General features: G+C 37.9%; 1 protein-coding gene across 1 annotated transcript in view; it reads left to right on the forward strand.

Moving 5' to 3' along the window:
* The window catches only part of trpc3 (transient receptor potential cation channel, subfamily C, member 3), a 63,492-nt gene that overhangs the window by 42,267 nt on the left and 5,585 nt on the right, over positions 1-15,640 (forward strand). Inside the window, exons 7-10 of the mRNA XM_056472803.1 lie at positions 2,114-2,347; positions 6,005-6,269; positions 9,745-9,940; positions 13,104-13,313. Of these exons, the coding sequence (XP_056328778.1) occupies positions 2,114-2,347; positions 6,005-6,269; positions 9,745-9,940; positions 13,104-13,313 (905 nt within the window). The remainder of the gene's footprint in view (positions 1-2,113; positions 2,348-6,004; positions 6,270-9,744; positions 9,941-13,103; positions 13,314-15,640) is intronic.

Below are 15,640 nucleotides of genomic sequence, written 5' to 3' on the forward strand. Positions count from 1 at the left end.
TCTCTTCCTTATCTTTTATGTCTTCTTAAAATGTTAATATGAAAGAGTTCATTCTGTAGTCAGTTTTGTCTGCACTATCATTTTCCAGTCTCATCAAAATGGGTGAATCCTACAAACACATGTACAAACTGTGGTTCTTATAATCAGACGTAATAAAAAAAACTCTATGTTATGCAAAGAAAATGAATCACATTTGAACCCATTGGGATCTTGATTTACATTTTCTGTTTTAGCTACTCTTGCCAAGGAAATATTTGGCATTTTCAGATTGAAATTATGATGTAAAAATCTCAAATTAATCTCAAAAACGCGGTGGCACAGTGGGGAGCACGATCGCCTCACAGCAAAAAGGTCGCTGGTTCGAGCCTTGGCTGGGTCAGTTGGCGTTTCTGTGTGGAGTTTGCATGTTCTTCCCGTGTTGACGTGGCTTTCCTCCGGGTACTCCAGTTTCCCCCGCACAGGACCCTGTGAGGCGTGCGAGTATGGTTCTCTGCGGTTTGCTTTTTGATGAACCCTTGTATGGTGTTCGGGTCTGTAAGACCCATTTTTATTTTTTTTCAAAAGAAAAATTAAACAATGAATTATTTTTTCAACCTGAACTTCATTGGCTTTGGCTTATTTTCTGTGAAGAACATAAATCCGAACAAATTCTCAATGACCCCATAATGTACCTCCCCCCACACATTTACATTACATACAAGGTGTTCGGGTCCACTGGACCCAGGTCTAATAAACTTCTTGAAAGTGTAGGTCCAGTGTTCCTACATTCTGTCTTCCTCCTTTCTGGTGCTGCTGTTTTCTTCCCCACCCCCCCCTGCTCCCGCACAAAGTTGCAACATTGTTGAAAATTCAACTATCAACACTGTCTGCTCTTACATTCCCACACATTTTACCCTCTCTCTTGCGGGAACCAAGCTTTATTTTCTCATACCCTGTCCCATCTGCACATTAGGGGCATAATACTAGAAATAAGACTTTGCCAGTGTGGTTCCTTATCACAACTGATCAAGATGGCCAAAAGATTATCTGCTGCGAGGGCCTTGCAATTGATTGTGGAAGAGAGAGGAGCTTATGAAGATCAGAATCAGAATCAGTTTTATTGCCAAGTGTGCTTCACACACACAAGGAATTTGTTTTGGCTACAGAAGCTTCCAGTGTACATAAAGTGACAAGTGACAACACAAAATAAATATGAAAAAAAATTTTTATAAACATTAAACAGATGCGGTTAGTCAAGAAACCTAGATGTTGATGATGTCCATGGTGGGAACAATACAAAAAAACAGATCTGTGGGTTTTATGTTTTTCATAACATTAATAAAAAAAAAATATTTTTTATTAGCTCATTAATTAAAAAATAAACGAGAAGCACATTAATTCGTCAATATGATCTAACAAAGGTAAAGGGGAAAAATTAACCATGTTTGCGGTTCATATGGCTTGTAATTAGGATGAAGTAAACATTTGTTGAGTAATTTAACATAGAATTGTTTGATAGTGTTAATTTGGAAAGCCAAAACTCTAGCGGGTCCACCAGACCCATGAACACTGGCTGAGTAACAAAAATACGAACACCACACAAGGGTTAAACATATTGCTTTTACCAGCGTTGGTTCGGTTGCACATAGAGAATAATGTCTTTATTCTGGGATTACCACTCTTAATAAACACACTTTGCATATGAAAGAAATCATATCTCAAAGCATATACTGGGGCACTGGCGATTTATACTGGGGCACGTGCCCCAGTAAATTGGGTCTAGCGACGCCCCTGTGCACAACCCAAAAGAAACAATGCTAATCAAAAGGATAAGAGTTGCTTACTATAGAACAATATTAATGATTGATTTTATTTGATTTGACATTTTTGCTTTTATGAGGAAAGAAGCTTGGTTATGAATGGGACGCCTCTCTGTTATGGATGAGACAGATGTGAAATTGGCACTTGTGTGACTTTGCTAAATCAAAAATAATAGTTTTTAAAAATAAACAAAGACAGTTTTGAGTATTTTACAGTACTGTAAAAGAAAAACCTTAGAAAGGGTCTCGCTATTTTGGTAAAAACTGAGATTTGCTTGGAATTGCTCAAAAGGAAATATTTGTGATGTGTGCAGGAATGATGTGGTCGGAGTGTAAAGAGCTGTGGACGGAGGGTCCGAGGGAATACATCATGCAGCTGTGGAACGTTCTGGATTTCGGGATGCTCTCCATCTTCATCGCCGCTTTCACTGCGCGCTTCTTCGCCTTCCTGCAGGCCATGAAAGCGCAGGAATATGTGGACGAGAAGATCCACGCTCCAGATCTATCCATGGTCACTCTGCCGCCGGACGTCAGATATTTCACATACGGTGAGAGAGAGTCTGAGACCTTTTGTTCCTTGTTTTTTTAAAGAGAATCTGACATTTAATGCACTTTATAAAAAAAAAACACACACTTAAAACCAAAAAGTACAGTGAAGTCAAAATTATTCGCCCTCCTGTGAAATTCTTTTTTAAATATTTCCCAAATGATGTTTAACAGAGCAAGGAATTTTTCACAGTATTTCCACCAATTTTTTTTATTCTGGAGAAAGTCTTATTTGTTTTATTTTGGCTAGGATAAAGCAGTTTTTTTAAACCCATTTTAAGGTCAAAATTATAAGCCCCTTCAAGCTATTTTTTTCTCGATAATCTACAGAACAAACCATCGTTATACAATGACTTGCCTAATTACCCTAACTTTACCCTAATTGACCAGGAATATGGTCCAGTCCTGCATGATTTTATCTCATGGTGTAATAAAAAATGAAGCTATGTCGGCGCCAGTAGCCTTGTGGTTAAGTGTGCCGACATATAGCACCATGGTCCTCACGGCGACCCGAGTTCAATTCCCGGCTCGAGGTCCTTTGCCAATCCTTCCCCTCTCTCTGCTCCCAATGCTGTCCTGTCTGCAACCTCTACTGTCCTTTCCAAATAAAGGTGAAAAACCCCTAAAAAATTTATGATAAAATGAAACTAGACCTGAATGTGTCAAAAACCGAAATGCTGATTAACTTTGGCAAAAAAACACATGCTCTCCAAAAGATGCTAATCAATGACACACAGGTTGAGGTTGTGGAGGAATATAGGTACTTAGTAACAATTATTGACAACAAGTTGAAATTTGATCAAAACACACATACAATTATTAATAAGGCTCATCAAAGACTGTTTTTATTGCGGAAACTTAACTCTTTCAATGTAGAGAAAGTTATTCTTAAGACCTTTTATAATTCATTGATTAAGAGTATTTTGTCTTTTTCCTTTATTTGCTGGTTTTCTTCACTGTCTATGAAAAATAAGAATCGTCTTCAAGGCATCATTAATTTGTGCTCAAAGATTTCGGGAGTTCCCCTGCGAAGTCTTGCATGCTATTATGAACAGCAGTTGTTGAGGATGGCACATAAAATACTAGGAGACAGTACACACCTCTTAAATAAACATTTTGAGTGGATGCCCCTTGGTCGACGTCTAAGGACAATAAGATGTTCCACAAATCGTTATAAATTTACTTTTGTGCATGAAGCAATTCGGTTACGTAATTCAAGAGTTCCCACTTAGATATGCTTGGCGTTTAAAGCAGGTTTGGCATGCTGTCCCGGGAGAGAACCCTGAGCTCAGAGATATTTGAGCCCAGGGCTCCCGCCCGGTCGATAAGCATATCAGGAGATTCGAGATCAGGTAGGTCTCGAGAGCTCCTCCTTTAGAAAAGGGAGGAAAAAGGAGAAGATGGGGTGGAAGAGGGCATTCTTCCAAACGAAGATAGAACAGTAGGGAAAAAATGATCCCTTTATAGTAAACTAGGATCACTTTGATTGAATTATTACTGATTACAGATGAGTGGCCAGACGTGCTCAATAATATCACGTGCTCCTCTCGAAATTAGTTTATGAAACTTCACTAAATGTAGTTAATCGATGTATTATTGTTAGTTTGTACTTGATGTTAAGTGTTCATGTGTCATTCTTGTTATACGTAAAGCACCACCATGTCGGAATGAATTGCCCCAAGGGGATTAATAAACTTTTAAACTAAACTAAACTAATTAACCTAGTTAAGCCTTTAAATGTCACTTTAAGCTGTATAGAAGTGTCTTGAAAAATATCTAGTACTATTTACTGTCATCATGACAAAGATAAAATAAATCAGTTATTAGAAATGAGTTATTAAAACTATTATGTTGAGAAATGTGTTGAAAAAAAATCTTCTCTCCATTAAACAGAAATTGTGGAAAAAATATACACAGGAGGGCTAATAATCCTGAATTCAACTGTACATGACTTTTAGTATAGTTTTACACTGTTAATATTTAAAACGTGAATGAATGCATTGTTTTACTTGCAAGAATGTTTAATTAACACATATTACCAGAACCTTGGTTAGTCTGAACATATAACACTGAAACAATCTAAACATTAATTTGTGAAAAAGAAAAGAAAAGAAAAGAAAAGAAAAGAAAAGAAAAGAAAAGAAAAGAAAAGAAAAGAAAAGAAAATGCATTTAACATCAGCCGTGAGATTGTGTCAAATTCAGAGATGTATAAAGTACTAGAGACCCAGACTTAAGTAAAAGTACAAGTACTCTATCAAAAAGTGACTTGAGTAGAAGTAAAAGTGCTCTTTAAGCACCATACTTAAGTGGAAGTACTAAAGTATTCAACATTTTTTGTACTTAAGTATTGCAAGTAGTTTATTTCAAAATTTACTACTCAAGTACTGAAAGTAAAAGTACAAGTATTGTGTAATGTAGTTATTAAAAAAATGCAGTCAAAAGACATCATATTGTTTTGTTTATTTTAAATCTCTTTTTTGGGGGCACGTCATTAAGCAGAACGAAAAGAAACATGACTTACAATACTGTTTTTCTCTCACGCTTGAACCACAGATCTGACAGATTATAACAGCTTTAACACACACCTTTCAAAGTTGTGTGTCACAAAAACAGTCCATAATCCACTCAAAACGCTATTGAAACCCATTTTCGGAGCACAATTTACTGGTTGTAAACGCTGTAAACGAACGTTCTAATTCACGTGATTTTGATTTTATTGTAAAAAAAAGAAAACGTGTATATTACTATGTTAAATGAAAATCTGAAATATTTTATGGCTTATGGCTATGATTTAGTATTCAAAAATGTTTCATTTTGATTATGTTTTAATTAAATTGGTCTTAAACTTCATATTTTTCATATTTTTATAGTATATTTATTCATTCTGGTACTTTTACCATAAACCAACATCTCAACTGTTTGGTAGAGGCTGATATTTTAGAAATTATGGGATGTGTTGGGGGAAAATGTATTGATTGTGTTAACTAGCGACATTAGGAGTTAAGAAATGCAATAAATAAAAAAATTCTATTGGTTTTTTCTTGGTGTGACAGTTAAATGGTTACTTGTAATAAAATTGTGTCCTTTAATACAGCAGTAATATATATGAACTGTACCCTTAATTTGACCCGCTCAAAGAAAACACTCTTTCTGAATGTGTCAAACAAAACTCATGCACAGAAGACAGCATGAGCATTTATAGCAAATAAACTAATGTAAATATTCTCCCGCCTGCTTTTTAAACGCTGACAGGCGAGGTCTTACACCCCTTTGATTGGTTATTGTCTTCACCTTCTCAACAGAAAGGGCCGCTATCGGCTTTAGAAATGAAAGCGTTGTTCACTGATGGCGGGAAGAACAGCCGCGGTTACAGTCTATGTATGACGTCAGTACGTAATAACCCATTATGATCTATTACTGAACCGATATCGACCATTTTGACACCTCTAGTAACGAGTAACGATGCAGCTCATAAAAAATCTATCGGAGTAAAAGTATTAAACTCATCGAAAATATGTACTTAAGTAAAAGTGGAAGTAGGAGAAAAAAACAATACTCCAGTAAAGTACAGATACTGCCTTTTAGTACTTAAGTACAGTAGTGAAGTAGTTCTACTTCGTTACTATATATCTCTGGTCAAATTTCCCCTTTTTTCAGCGCGAGACAAGTGGCTCCCATCAGATCCTCAGCTGATCTCCGAGGGTCTGTACGCCATCGCGGTGGTCCTGAGCTTCTCCCGGATCGCCTACATCCTCCCAGCCAACGAGAGCTTCGGGCCGCTGCAGATCTCGCTGGGACGCACAGTGAAGGACATCTTCAAGTTCATGGTGCTCTTCATCATGGTGTTCCTGGCCTTCATGATTGGCATGTTCATCCTCTACTCATACTACCTTGGGGCAAAGGTTAACCCTGCTTTCACCACGTGAGTCACACACACAAAAGGTGCATCCTAAATCACCCACTTACGCTCTATTCAACGCCATTTTGTAGTGTACATAGTGTAAGTAGCGCATTCACACTGAAATTGTATTGTAAAAAGAATGAGTGCACTTTAAATACCCCGATGATACACTTATTCAACCATTAAAAATAAGTGTGTAACGTTGGACAATTCATGCCCTTATCGGTAGCAGCTTTGCTCATGTAGCGGAAGGGGCGGAGCTATCAGGCACTGACATTGTATTGCTTTATTTTGGATTGTAAAAGCAGAATTCTCCTATGAGACTGATTATGCCGCCTCCTGATGGTGAATGCGATTATACTCACAAGTTGGTAGTTTGGTTATTTATTTTACTAATTTAGCAATTGACAAACATCATCTGTGAATGGTCTGGTTCTCAAATCTGATTGGCTGATAGTCATGATAAATTAAAGCAATATCAGCACTCGTACAGCCTCTTCACCCTTGTGTGTTACTCCGCCCACACTCGTACTAAAGGACTAAACAACTCACTACAGTTTGACAAATATTGCTGCTGTTGTGCAAATTAATGTACTTTTGAAGCTTTTTTAGGCGAGAATATAGTTGTTTAGATTCAACTATCCAGTTTATTTATAAGGATAGTGCCTATTTTAGATATTTCTAATTTCGGAGATTCAGCGTGTTGGCGTCCATCAGCTTGTCACACTGAGCAGAGCAAAGATGGTTGACGATCTGCCACAAGATGGCGACAGAGACCGCATAATATGTCCTTAGGGGAGAAATACTCTGTAAATTTCAAACTACAGCTGATCAAATGATTATAAAAACAGGTAAGTGACATTCTAAGTCGATCTCTCTCTTTAGTATGCTGTAGTGCTGGATTTATTCTGTAGTAATATGGTAGTGTTTGCATTGCTTAGGCTTTTTCTGGGTTAATTATTGTGATCTCCTGATTGCAACAGAGAAATACTGGGAAATCTCTATAGACTGATGGCATTTCCTGCTGTTCAGCCTTCAAATGTTAGCAAAAATCAAGTGTTTTGTCAACACTTCAGACGTTATGCTAGAGAATCATTCAAATACTAGCTGTTAAGTGACGTTGGCTATTTACCATCGGTTTCTGTTGTTCTGACGTCAGCTGCAGATGTGAATGAATGGCGGAATAAAGTAGTTTCTCATAAAAAGGGTTTTGAGATTGTCCGTGTTTGATTTTCTGTGCGATATGGCTGTATATCATCACTAGTAGGTGGGCACTAATGCCACCAGTGCCGATATACAGCCATATCGCACTGTCACTGGCATACCTGTCAACCCTCCCATTTTTCCCAGGGATTTTCCTGTATTTTACAGTTATATCCGGCTATCATCCCGTAAAGCTATTTTCCCGTATTTCTCCCGTATTTTCAGTCTCCTCTGAAGGGTGGCAAATAATTATTAAATGGCCGATCCTCCTAATACGCAACCCATACTGCCGAACCACCAGGGGCCGCCCCTTGCTCTTAAATGTGAGTCTGTTCTGTGCTTTCGCTTTATTTAGGCATTAAAACACTTTGAAATAAATGTAAAAACGGCGGGATTTCCTTTACTTTTCATCACTGGTGTCGTCGCCCCTCATATGCAATCCTCTAAACAGTAATATAGCGGTGCGTGACTGTCAGCTGACACTCTTCATAGTGATAAATAGATGCTGTTTCCCAAATGGATTCTGCACACATGATTTGAAGCGGAGCGAAAGTCTGGGTTTTGGGTGCATGTTTGAACAGACATATACACATAATTACTACTAATAATAATAACATCTAAAAATGTCGATCTTGGTGTTTTTTTTTTCAAACAACTAATTTTGTCCTAAATGAATCAAACGAAAAATCCAAGTAAATGAGATTCCTTTGTTGCTCTTTAATCAGAATGTGTAAGTTATACAGTGAAGAAAAGATTAATAAGATTTGATAACTTTTTTTATAATAGCTATTAATTTTAATAAGCTGGACTGTTTGCTAATTCATTTGCTGCTAATGTATACTATTTATATATTTTGTAATTAATAATAATAAAACATATTAATGACCGTTTAACTGTTTATTTACAAAGAAACAGCTCCAGAAGAACATATTTAGTAATTTGGGGAGTTTTTTTGGGTGGGGGGGCCATCCCTTATTATGGTGGGCATATCCCTTATTTTCACATCCCAATGTTGACAGGTATGTACTGGTGTGATATTGCTCTTATATATAATATTACCTATTAAATAATATAAATTAAATTACAATTATAAAATAAATTCAATTGAATTTCTTTTTTTTCTCCAAAGAATTAATATGATTTTCGAGTGCCTTGGACTAAAAACGTTTGTATAATTTTTGATATCCCTTATTTAAAGAGCACCGACACATTAATTAACCCTTTCAATATGAATTAAAATATGCTTTTAGTTTTGAACTCAAAAAATAATTGTTACTGCGTTTGAACTGCTTATTTAAAATGAGCTGAAACAACACAATTCTTGAGATTTTTGGGAGACAACTTATTTGTTTTATATTCAATCTACTTAAACTTGTTAGATTAACCTAATTGATTTGTGTTAGACAACATGAATGAAGTGTGTGGTACACTGCATTTTTTACAGTGTGGTTTTAACTGAAAAAACCTTTACTGCATGCACCTGCCTGACTCAAACACACAGATCCGTGGTCTGTCAGGTGTATGTGTGTGTGTGTGTGTATATATACAGTGGTGAACGACTCAGGCCTGTGAAATGAACTCTGGTCTTCCAGCATCAAGCGTGAGTCTTGAGCTCATTTCACAGTAGACTGACTTCAACTGGAGGAGCTTTGTTTCTCACAGCGAGCGAGGATGTGATGAAACGAGTCCTACAAGTCAGCTTGCGTATGTGTGTGTGTTGTATATATCTCATCCTATACACTCCTGAGACTGAAGTCTGCAGTAGTTTCCTCAATCCGTGTCCGTGCGAGCGGAGATTGTTCATTTTCACACAACATCTCCAGGGACATTAAGGAGATTTACATTGCTGTTATTCTTCTCATCTAATCTCAAGACGTTTCACGTTTCCCAGAAGATTTCATCTGATTGTCTGGAGCGGCTGCTGGTTTTACTTACAAGTAAATCAAGTGATGCTGTGATGGAATCTTACACTGTTGGCTAATCCCACATTACAGTTGGAGTCAAAATTATTAAATATTTTTCTTTCTTTTTCAAATATTTCCCAAATGATGTTTAATAGAGGAATGAATTTTTCACAGTATTTCCCATAATATTTTTTCTTCTACAGAAAGTCTTACTTGTTTTATTTTGGCTAGAATAAAAGCAGCTTTAATTTTTTTTAAACCATATTAAGGTCAATATTATTAGCATTATTTTTCCGATCGTCTGCAGAACAAACCATCGTTATACAATGATGTGCTTAATTACCTTAACTTTAATCTAGTTCTCCTTTCCTTTTTTTCTCTCTTCACAGCGTTGAGGAGAGTTTCAAGACTCTCTTTTGGTCCATATTCGGATTGTCCGAAGTGTCGTCTGTGGTTTTGAAATATGATCATAAATTTATTGAGAATATTGGCTATGTTCTGTATGGGATCTACAATGTTACCATGGTGGTGGTTCTTCTCAACATGCTCATTGCCATGATAAACAGCTCATACCAGGAAATAGAGGTGAGTTATTTACCATTTACCCGTGCACAATTTAGAGTTTATATTAAATATGAATATGAATAAAGAGTTCATATTAAAGGGATAGTTCACACACAAAATTAAAAGTCACTGACTGTTTACTTTCCCTTAAGTGGTTCCAGAGTTTTGAGTTTCTTTATTTTAAGGATGGAAAAATATGATTTGTGCCCCGGCGCATGGTCTAACAGGGTTGAGCTTATTCTCTTAATGAGTTATGGGTATGTTTTGAGCATAACGTGCATTAAACCAATCAGAGTCTCATCTCGCATTCCTTTTAAGAGTCAAAGGCCCATAGCCAGCCTGGTATAAGAGGTGGTTCTTTTGCCGTTATTCGCTTCATTTTCTATTTAATTCTGAGATTTAATTACTGCTTTTTGATGACATTTTTTAGCACTATTTGTTGCTGGATTAGCTTGTCGGATGGTCAGCATAACCACACTTTTTGATGCAAAAAATATATTTCCTAAACATTCAGAATAAAGAAATATGGGAAAAAACACGTATTTTTAAAATACAAATTACATTTAATTAGACAAAATTTGGAATCTGTTAAAGTTTCAAATTAAAAACTGTGTCTATTGGCACTTCACTTATGGCAGATTGTATCTTTTCTTACACAGCTGGATGTTGAACTCATGAAAAATAATTGTTTTCATTGGGCAAAACTGATTGTCGCACCAAAGCAACAGCCAACAGAGTATTAAAACCTTTTTCAGTGGGTTATTTTCACAATTTAGGATGGCATAGCAGTCAAAATAGGACAAATGAGCTGATGTATGGGACAAATTTCGGAACTTTGTCAGTGAGGGGTGGGTCTTTCAAACCCCCCTGGCTACAGGCCTGAGTCATTTGCGTCGCGCATCTTCTAATGGCGACTTTGTAAGTGGAAAAACTGAACGCTTACTAGTGAGAAAACAGTTAAACAGACCATCTGCAGCACGAGGATAAAAAAAGAGTCTCCTCCATATGGACTCTTTACTTTTGTCTTTACTTTTGCTTATTACTTTACTCCTTTACTTTCGTGGAGTAAGGAAACATTGCAAACTCACTCCACTGAAGTCCTCCATTAGCCTACATATTTAATTTCATTTGTTAAGCGCAAAGATTTGTTTCAAAACTATTTCTAAATTCAGTTCTAAATTGCAGCAAACGAATAAATGAACAATAATAATGAAGTTATGTCCGAACACACGTCCTATTCTTATGCCCCCTATGGTGGTGCAGACATCTCCAAAACTCAACAGGTGGACAAATCTAAACTTGTTTTTATTAAAACAAATATAAATATGCATATAATAAATAATGCTGCTAATAATGATAATATTATACAAACGTAAATTGTCATGAATTGTAATTGAAATAGCAACACGCCAGCATTGTGTCTTAACACAATCGTTTTAAGACCAGCACACCCTTGAGTCCACAAAATGGTCGCGAATAGATTTGCTAATCAAACAACGTGGTGCAAAACGTGAAAATGACAGTTGCGCTGGTCTGAAAATAGCAACAAATCGCGCCAAACACCAGGTTATTGCACGGAATGTATGATAGGGCCATAAGGAATATATTTTGAAGAAAGCTAAAACCCTGTAACCATCAACTTTCATAGTTGTAAAAACAAGTGGCGGTCAATGGTTACAGAAATCCAGATATCTTCAAAATATCTTCTTTTGTGTTCAACAGGAAAAAGAAACTAAAACATGTTTGGAACAAGTAAAAAGTGAGTAAATGATGACAGAATTTTCAGTTTGGGGTGAACTATCATGTTCAACAACAGCCTAAGCATGAGATCAACAACACTGAATGTAGCGTCCTGGTTAATAGAAGACTTTCACTGATGGTTCACGATTCATTTATTGGTCACACTCTATAGAATTAGTACACATTATTTCGTCATGAATCACCGTAAGAACTAGAGAGGAAATAAACAGACAACAAACACAAATGAATCCCGAAAGTCACTAAGCCAACATCAACAATCAAACATTAATCTTAAACAAACAAACAAACCAAAATTACCTTATTTTTCCCTCAAACTAGGAGCTAAAACCCATGAAGGAGGAATCCGTGAAGCAACCGTACACCTGTGCCCCTTTTACCATGTTTCACCAAGCTTGCACATAAATGAAATGTTAGGAATCAAGTTATTCAAGATTTTAAAAGCAACAGCTGAGAAAAAACAACCACTCTAAACAATATTTTCTATGGAAAGCTCATTTCTAAAATCTTTATTGCAATATAAGTGTGTGTTCATCTTATACAGTAGATTCTTTGCCAAAAATAAGCCTGGAATCAGATCAAGCTTGTCCTCTTCGTTCCCAATAATCCTCTGTGAGAAAAAGAGTCAGAGCTGCATGTCTGAAGCTCTCCATAACACTGCTGTTAAAATGACTGTAATCTTTCAGAAGGACTCTTACAGCCTTTGAGGACAGTTGACAGGGTTTCATCTCTTGCTGAGCAATTATACTTGTGCAAATAGCCAATACTTCACATTTCTAGTGCCGTTCAGCATCCATTCTAACCAAAAAATGTAACTCTTACACAACCCTATCACAGAATAACCACAATTCAGATGAACTAGATCTTGTTGGGGGCAGTGCGGTGGCTCTGTGGTTAACACTGTCACCTCACAGCTAGAAGGTCTCTGGTTCGAGTCCCGGCTTCTGTGTGGAGTTTGCATGTTCTCTCTGTGTTGGTGCACAGTGCAAAAACATACGCTGTAGGTGGAATGGAGAAACTAAATTGGCCTAAATAGTGAATGAGTGTGTGTGAATGTGAGAGTGTATGGCTGTTTCCCAGTACTGGCTTTCGGCTGGATAGGCATCCGCTGCGTAAAACATATGATGGAATAGTTGGTGGTTCATTCCTCTGTGGCAACCCCTAATAAATAAGTGACTAAGCTGAAAGAAAATGAATAAATCAATGAAAATGCAACGTCAATAACCCATAAATTTACTGTCACTCTTACTACTATCTTTACATATCATACCACAGTATATGTGTCGATGTTTGTACATGATGGTTGTAATATCACAGGAAAATATCTAACCCTCCGACATGATATATTGCCCATTTTATGACCTGTCACATATGGTCTTCTGCTTTCTAATGCTTTTAACAGCATCCAATGGTCTGTTTCTTGCAGGATGATGCTGACGTGGAGTGGAAGTTTGCCCGGTCTAAACTCTGGCTGTCATATTTTGACAATGGCAAGACTCTGCCGCCTCCATTCAGCATCGTGCCCAGTCCAAAGTCCTTCTATCTGTGCGTCAAGAGACTGGTGAACCTGCTGCGGTGTCGCCGGCGTCGCCTCAAAAAAGATGTGGAGCTGGGAATGGACAACTCCAAGTCCAAAGTATGTGTCTGCTTTGAACTACAGAAAGAGGGATTTTGTTTTGTGTGTGTGTGTGTGTATGTGTGTGTGTAGGCTGCAAATATCTTTGCAGACATATAGTGTTAAAAAAGGGTGGCGCGGTGGCACAGTGGTTAGCACTGTGGCTTCACAGCAAGAAGGTATCTAGTTCGAGTCCCAGCTAGTTCGAGTCCCAGTGCTCCGGTTTCCCCCCACAGTCCAAACACATGCGCTATTGGTGAACTTAAGAAACTAAATTGTTCGTAGTGTATGAGTGTGAATGTGAGAGTGTATGGGTGTTTCCCAGTACTGGGTTGCAGCTGGAAGTGCATTCACTGTGTAATGTGCTGGATAGGGTGGCGGTTCATTCCTCTGTGGTGAATTAATTCCAAAGGGATTTAATGAATAGTGTTAAAAACAGACTTTCAGCATCTGGGTTGGCAGGTTTTGACAACAAAACTAGCCCAAAAATATCAAAACTCTACATATTTTGCATTACCATATGTATTATAAATACTTTCTTCTTTAAAATAACCATATTTAAGTAATTATAAAGATTCTGTTATCATAAAAAACATATCTTACTTTAAATTGACAGCATAACTGGTGTGCCTGAGGAGAGTCCTCAAAAACATCTGTGTGTGTGTGTGTGTGTGTGTGTGTGCCTTGTATTCCTCACATTGTGTTGACCAAATGTCCCCACAAGTATAGCATTAGTTTATTTTTCTTCGGCTTAGTCCCTTCATTTATCAGGGGTCGCCACAGCGGAATGAACCACCAATTATTCCAGCATGTGTTTTACACAGCGGATGCACTTCCAGCTGCAACACAGGTGGTGAGGATGTCTAGGTGTCGGGGGGGGTGAGGTGTCTGAATAACATAGCTAAGTAACTGTACTATGCACTGGGTTTCGGGTAGTTGCTGCAATCGAATACTATACTAAAGTCGGCGATCCGGTGGTGTTATAGAAGTTTCCTGGGAGAAATAACAAAACAGGAGGGTGGCGGGAGATGGGTCTAAAATACAGGAGACTCGCGGGAAAAATGGGAGTGTTAAGTGGTATGGTGTGTGTGTGTGTGCGTGTGTGAGGGATTTCTTTATTCCATTTAGAACTATGATGAATGTGTGCATGTGCATGTGTGAGAGAGAGAGAGAGAGAGAGAGAGAGATTGTTTTAACTCATTTGGAACTGCTGTGAGTGTGCGTGTATGTGTGTGTGTGTGTGTGTGTGTGTGTGTGTGTGTGTGTGTGTGTGTGTGTGTGTGTGTGTTTTCATTTGGAACTACATCGTGTGTATGTGTGTGAGCGATTTATTTTATTTTTATTCCATTTGGAACAACAGTGAGATTGTGTATGTGTATGTGTGTGTGCGCATGTGTGTGTGTCTGTCTGCAAGAGAAAATATCAATCTCTTGAATGCTCCATCTAGTCTTTTTCCTCTGATGTCTGTAGTTTTACACAGCTCTTCAGCTTTCATTCAGATAGTGAAGATAGCCCAGCTCTCCTCCATCCTCCCTGCTCCCAACGTGATAATTCACTCAAGACAATTCATTTCCCATCAGCTCCCCTCCATTCTCACTGCGACCGTTCTCTTTGTCCAGTGACAATAAGCCACAATGATCGATCTGTCCAATAAACAGCAGATAATGCCTCTCTATGTCATTAACTTATTGACATTTCCCAAGCAAAACCAGCTTTCGAGTGCTTCCATGAAAAAAAGAGCGATACCCCTGACCTTGTTGTAGCCTGCGGAGACAATCGATGTCCGTTTCAGTTCAGCTTGAGGAGAAAAAAACTAAAGACGAGGGGTGAGAGCTGATGACTGCTCCTCAAGGCAAATATCACTTCATCTCTCGTGAGGAAAACACTAACCGCATTACTGTGATTCATCTGCGGATTCATCTAATTGACTGTGATCGGAGCCGCGTCTCCTGTGGGCTGCATAATTGAACAGCAGACAAGAGCACGAGCTGGGCATCATCTGCTGGAGACAAGACAGAGGATCATATGGTGTTTTCAGATGTCATGTGTCGAACTGATCAGGAAACATTCATTAAAGGAACACTCCACTTTTTTTGGAGGGGGGGGGGGGGGGGGGGGGGGGGGGGGGTAGGCTAAGTTTACAAGTCTTTTAGAGTTTTTGAATCCATTTAACTGATCTTGGGGTCTGGCGGGAGCACTTTTAGCTTAGCTTAGCATAAATCATTAAATCGGATTAGACCATTAGCATCTCACTCAAAACTGACCAGAGTTTTGACCATTTTTTAGCTAGATGCTAATGGTCTAATATGTTTGTTTAAATTAAGCCAATATAAATTGTTTGCAACCAT

The sequence above is a fragment of the Danio aesculapii genome, chromosome 14, assembly GCF_903798145.1.
Source record: "Danio aesculapii chromosome 14, fDanAes4.1, whole genome shotgun sequence".
In the NCBI taxonomy this organism is placed as follows: domain Eukaryota; kingdom Metazoa; phylum Chordata; class Actinopteri; order Cypriniformes; family Danionidae; genus Danio; species Danio aesculapii.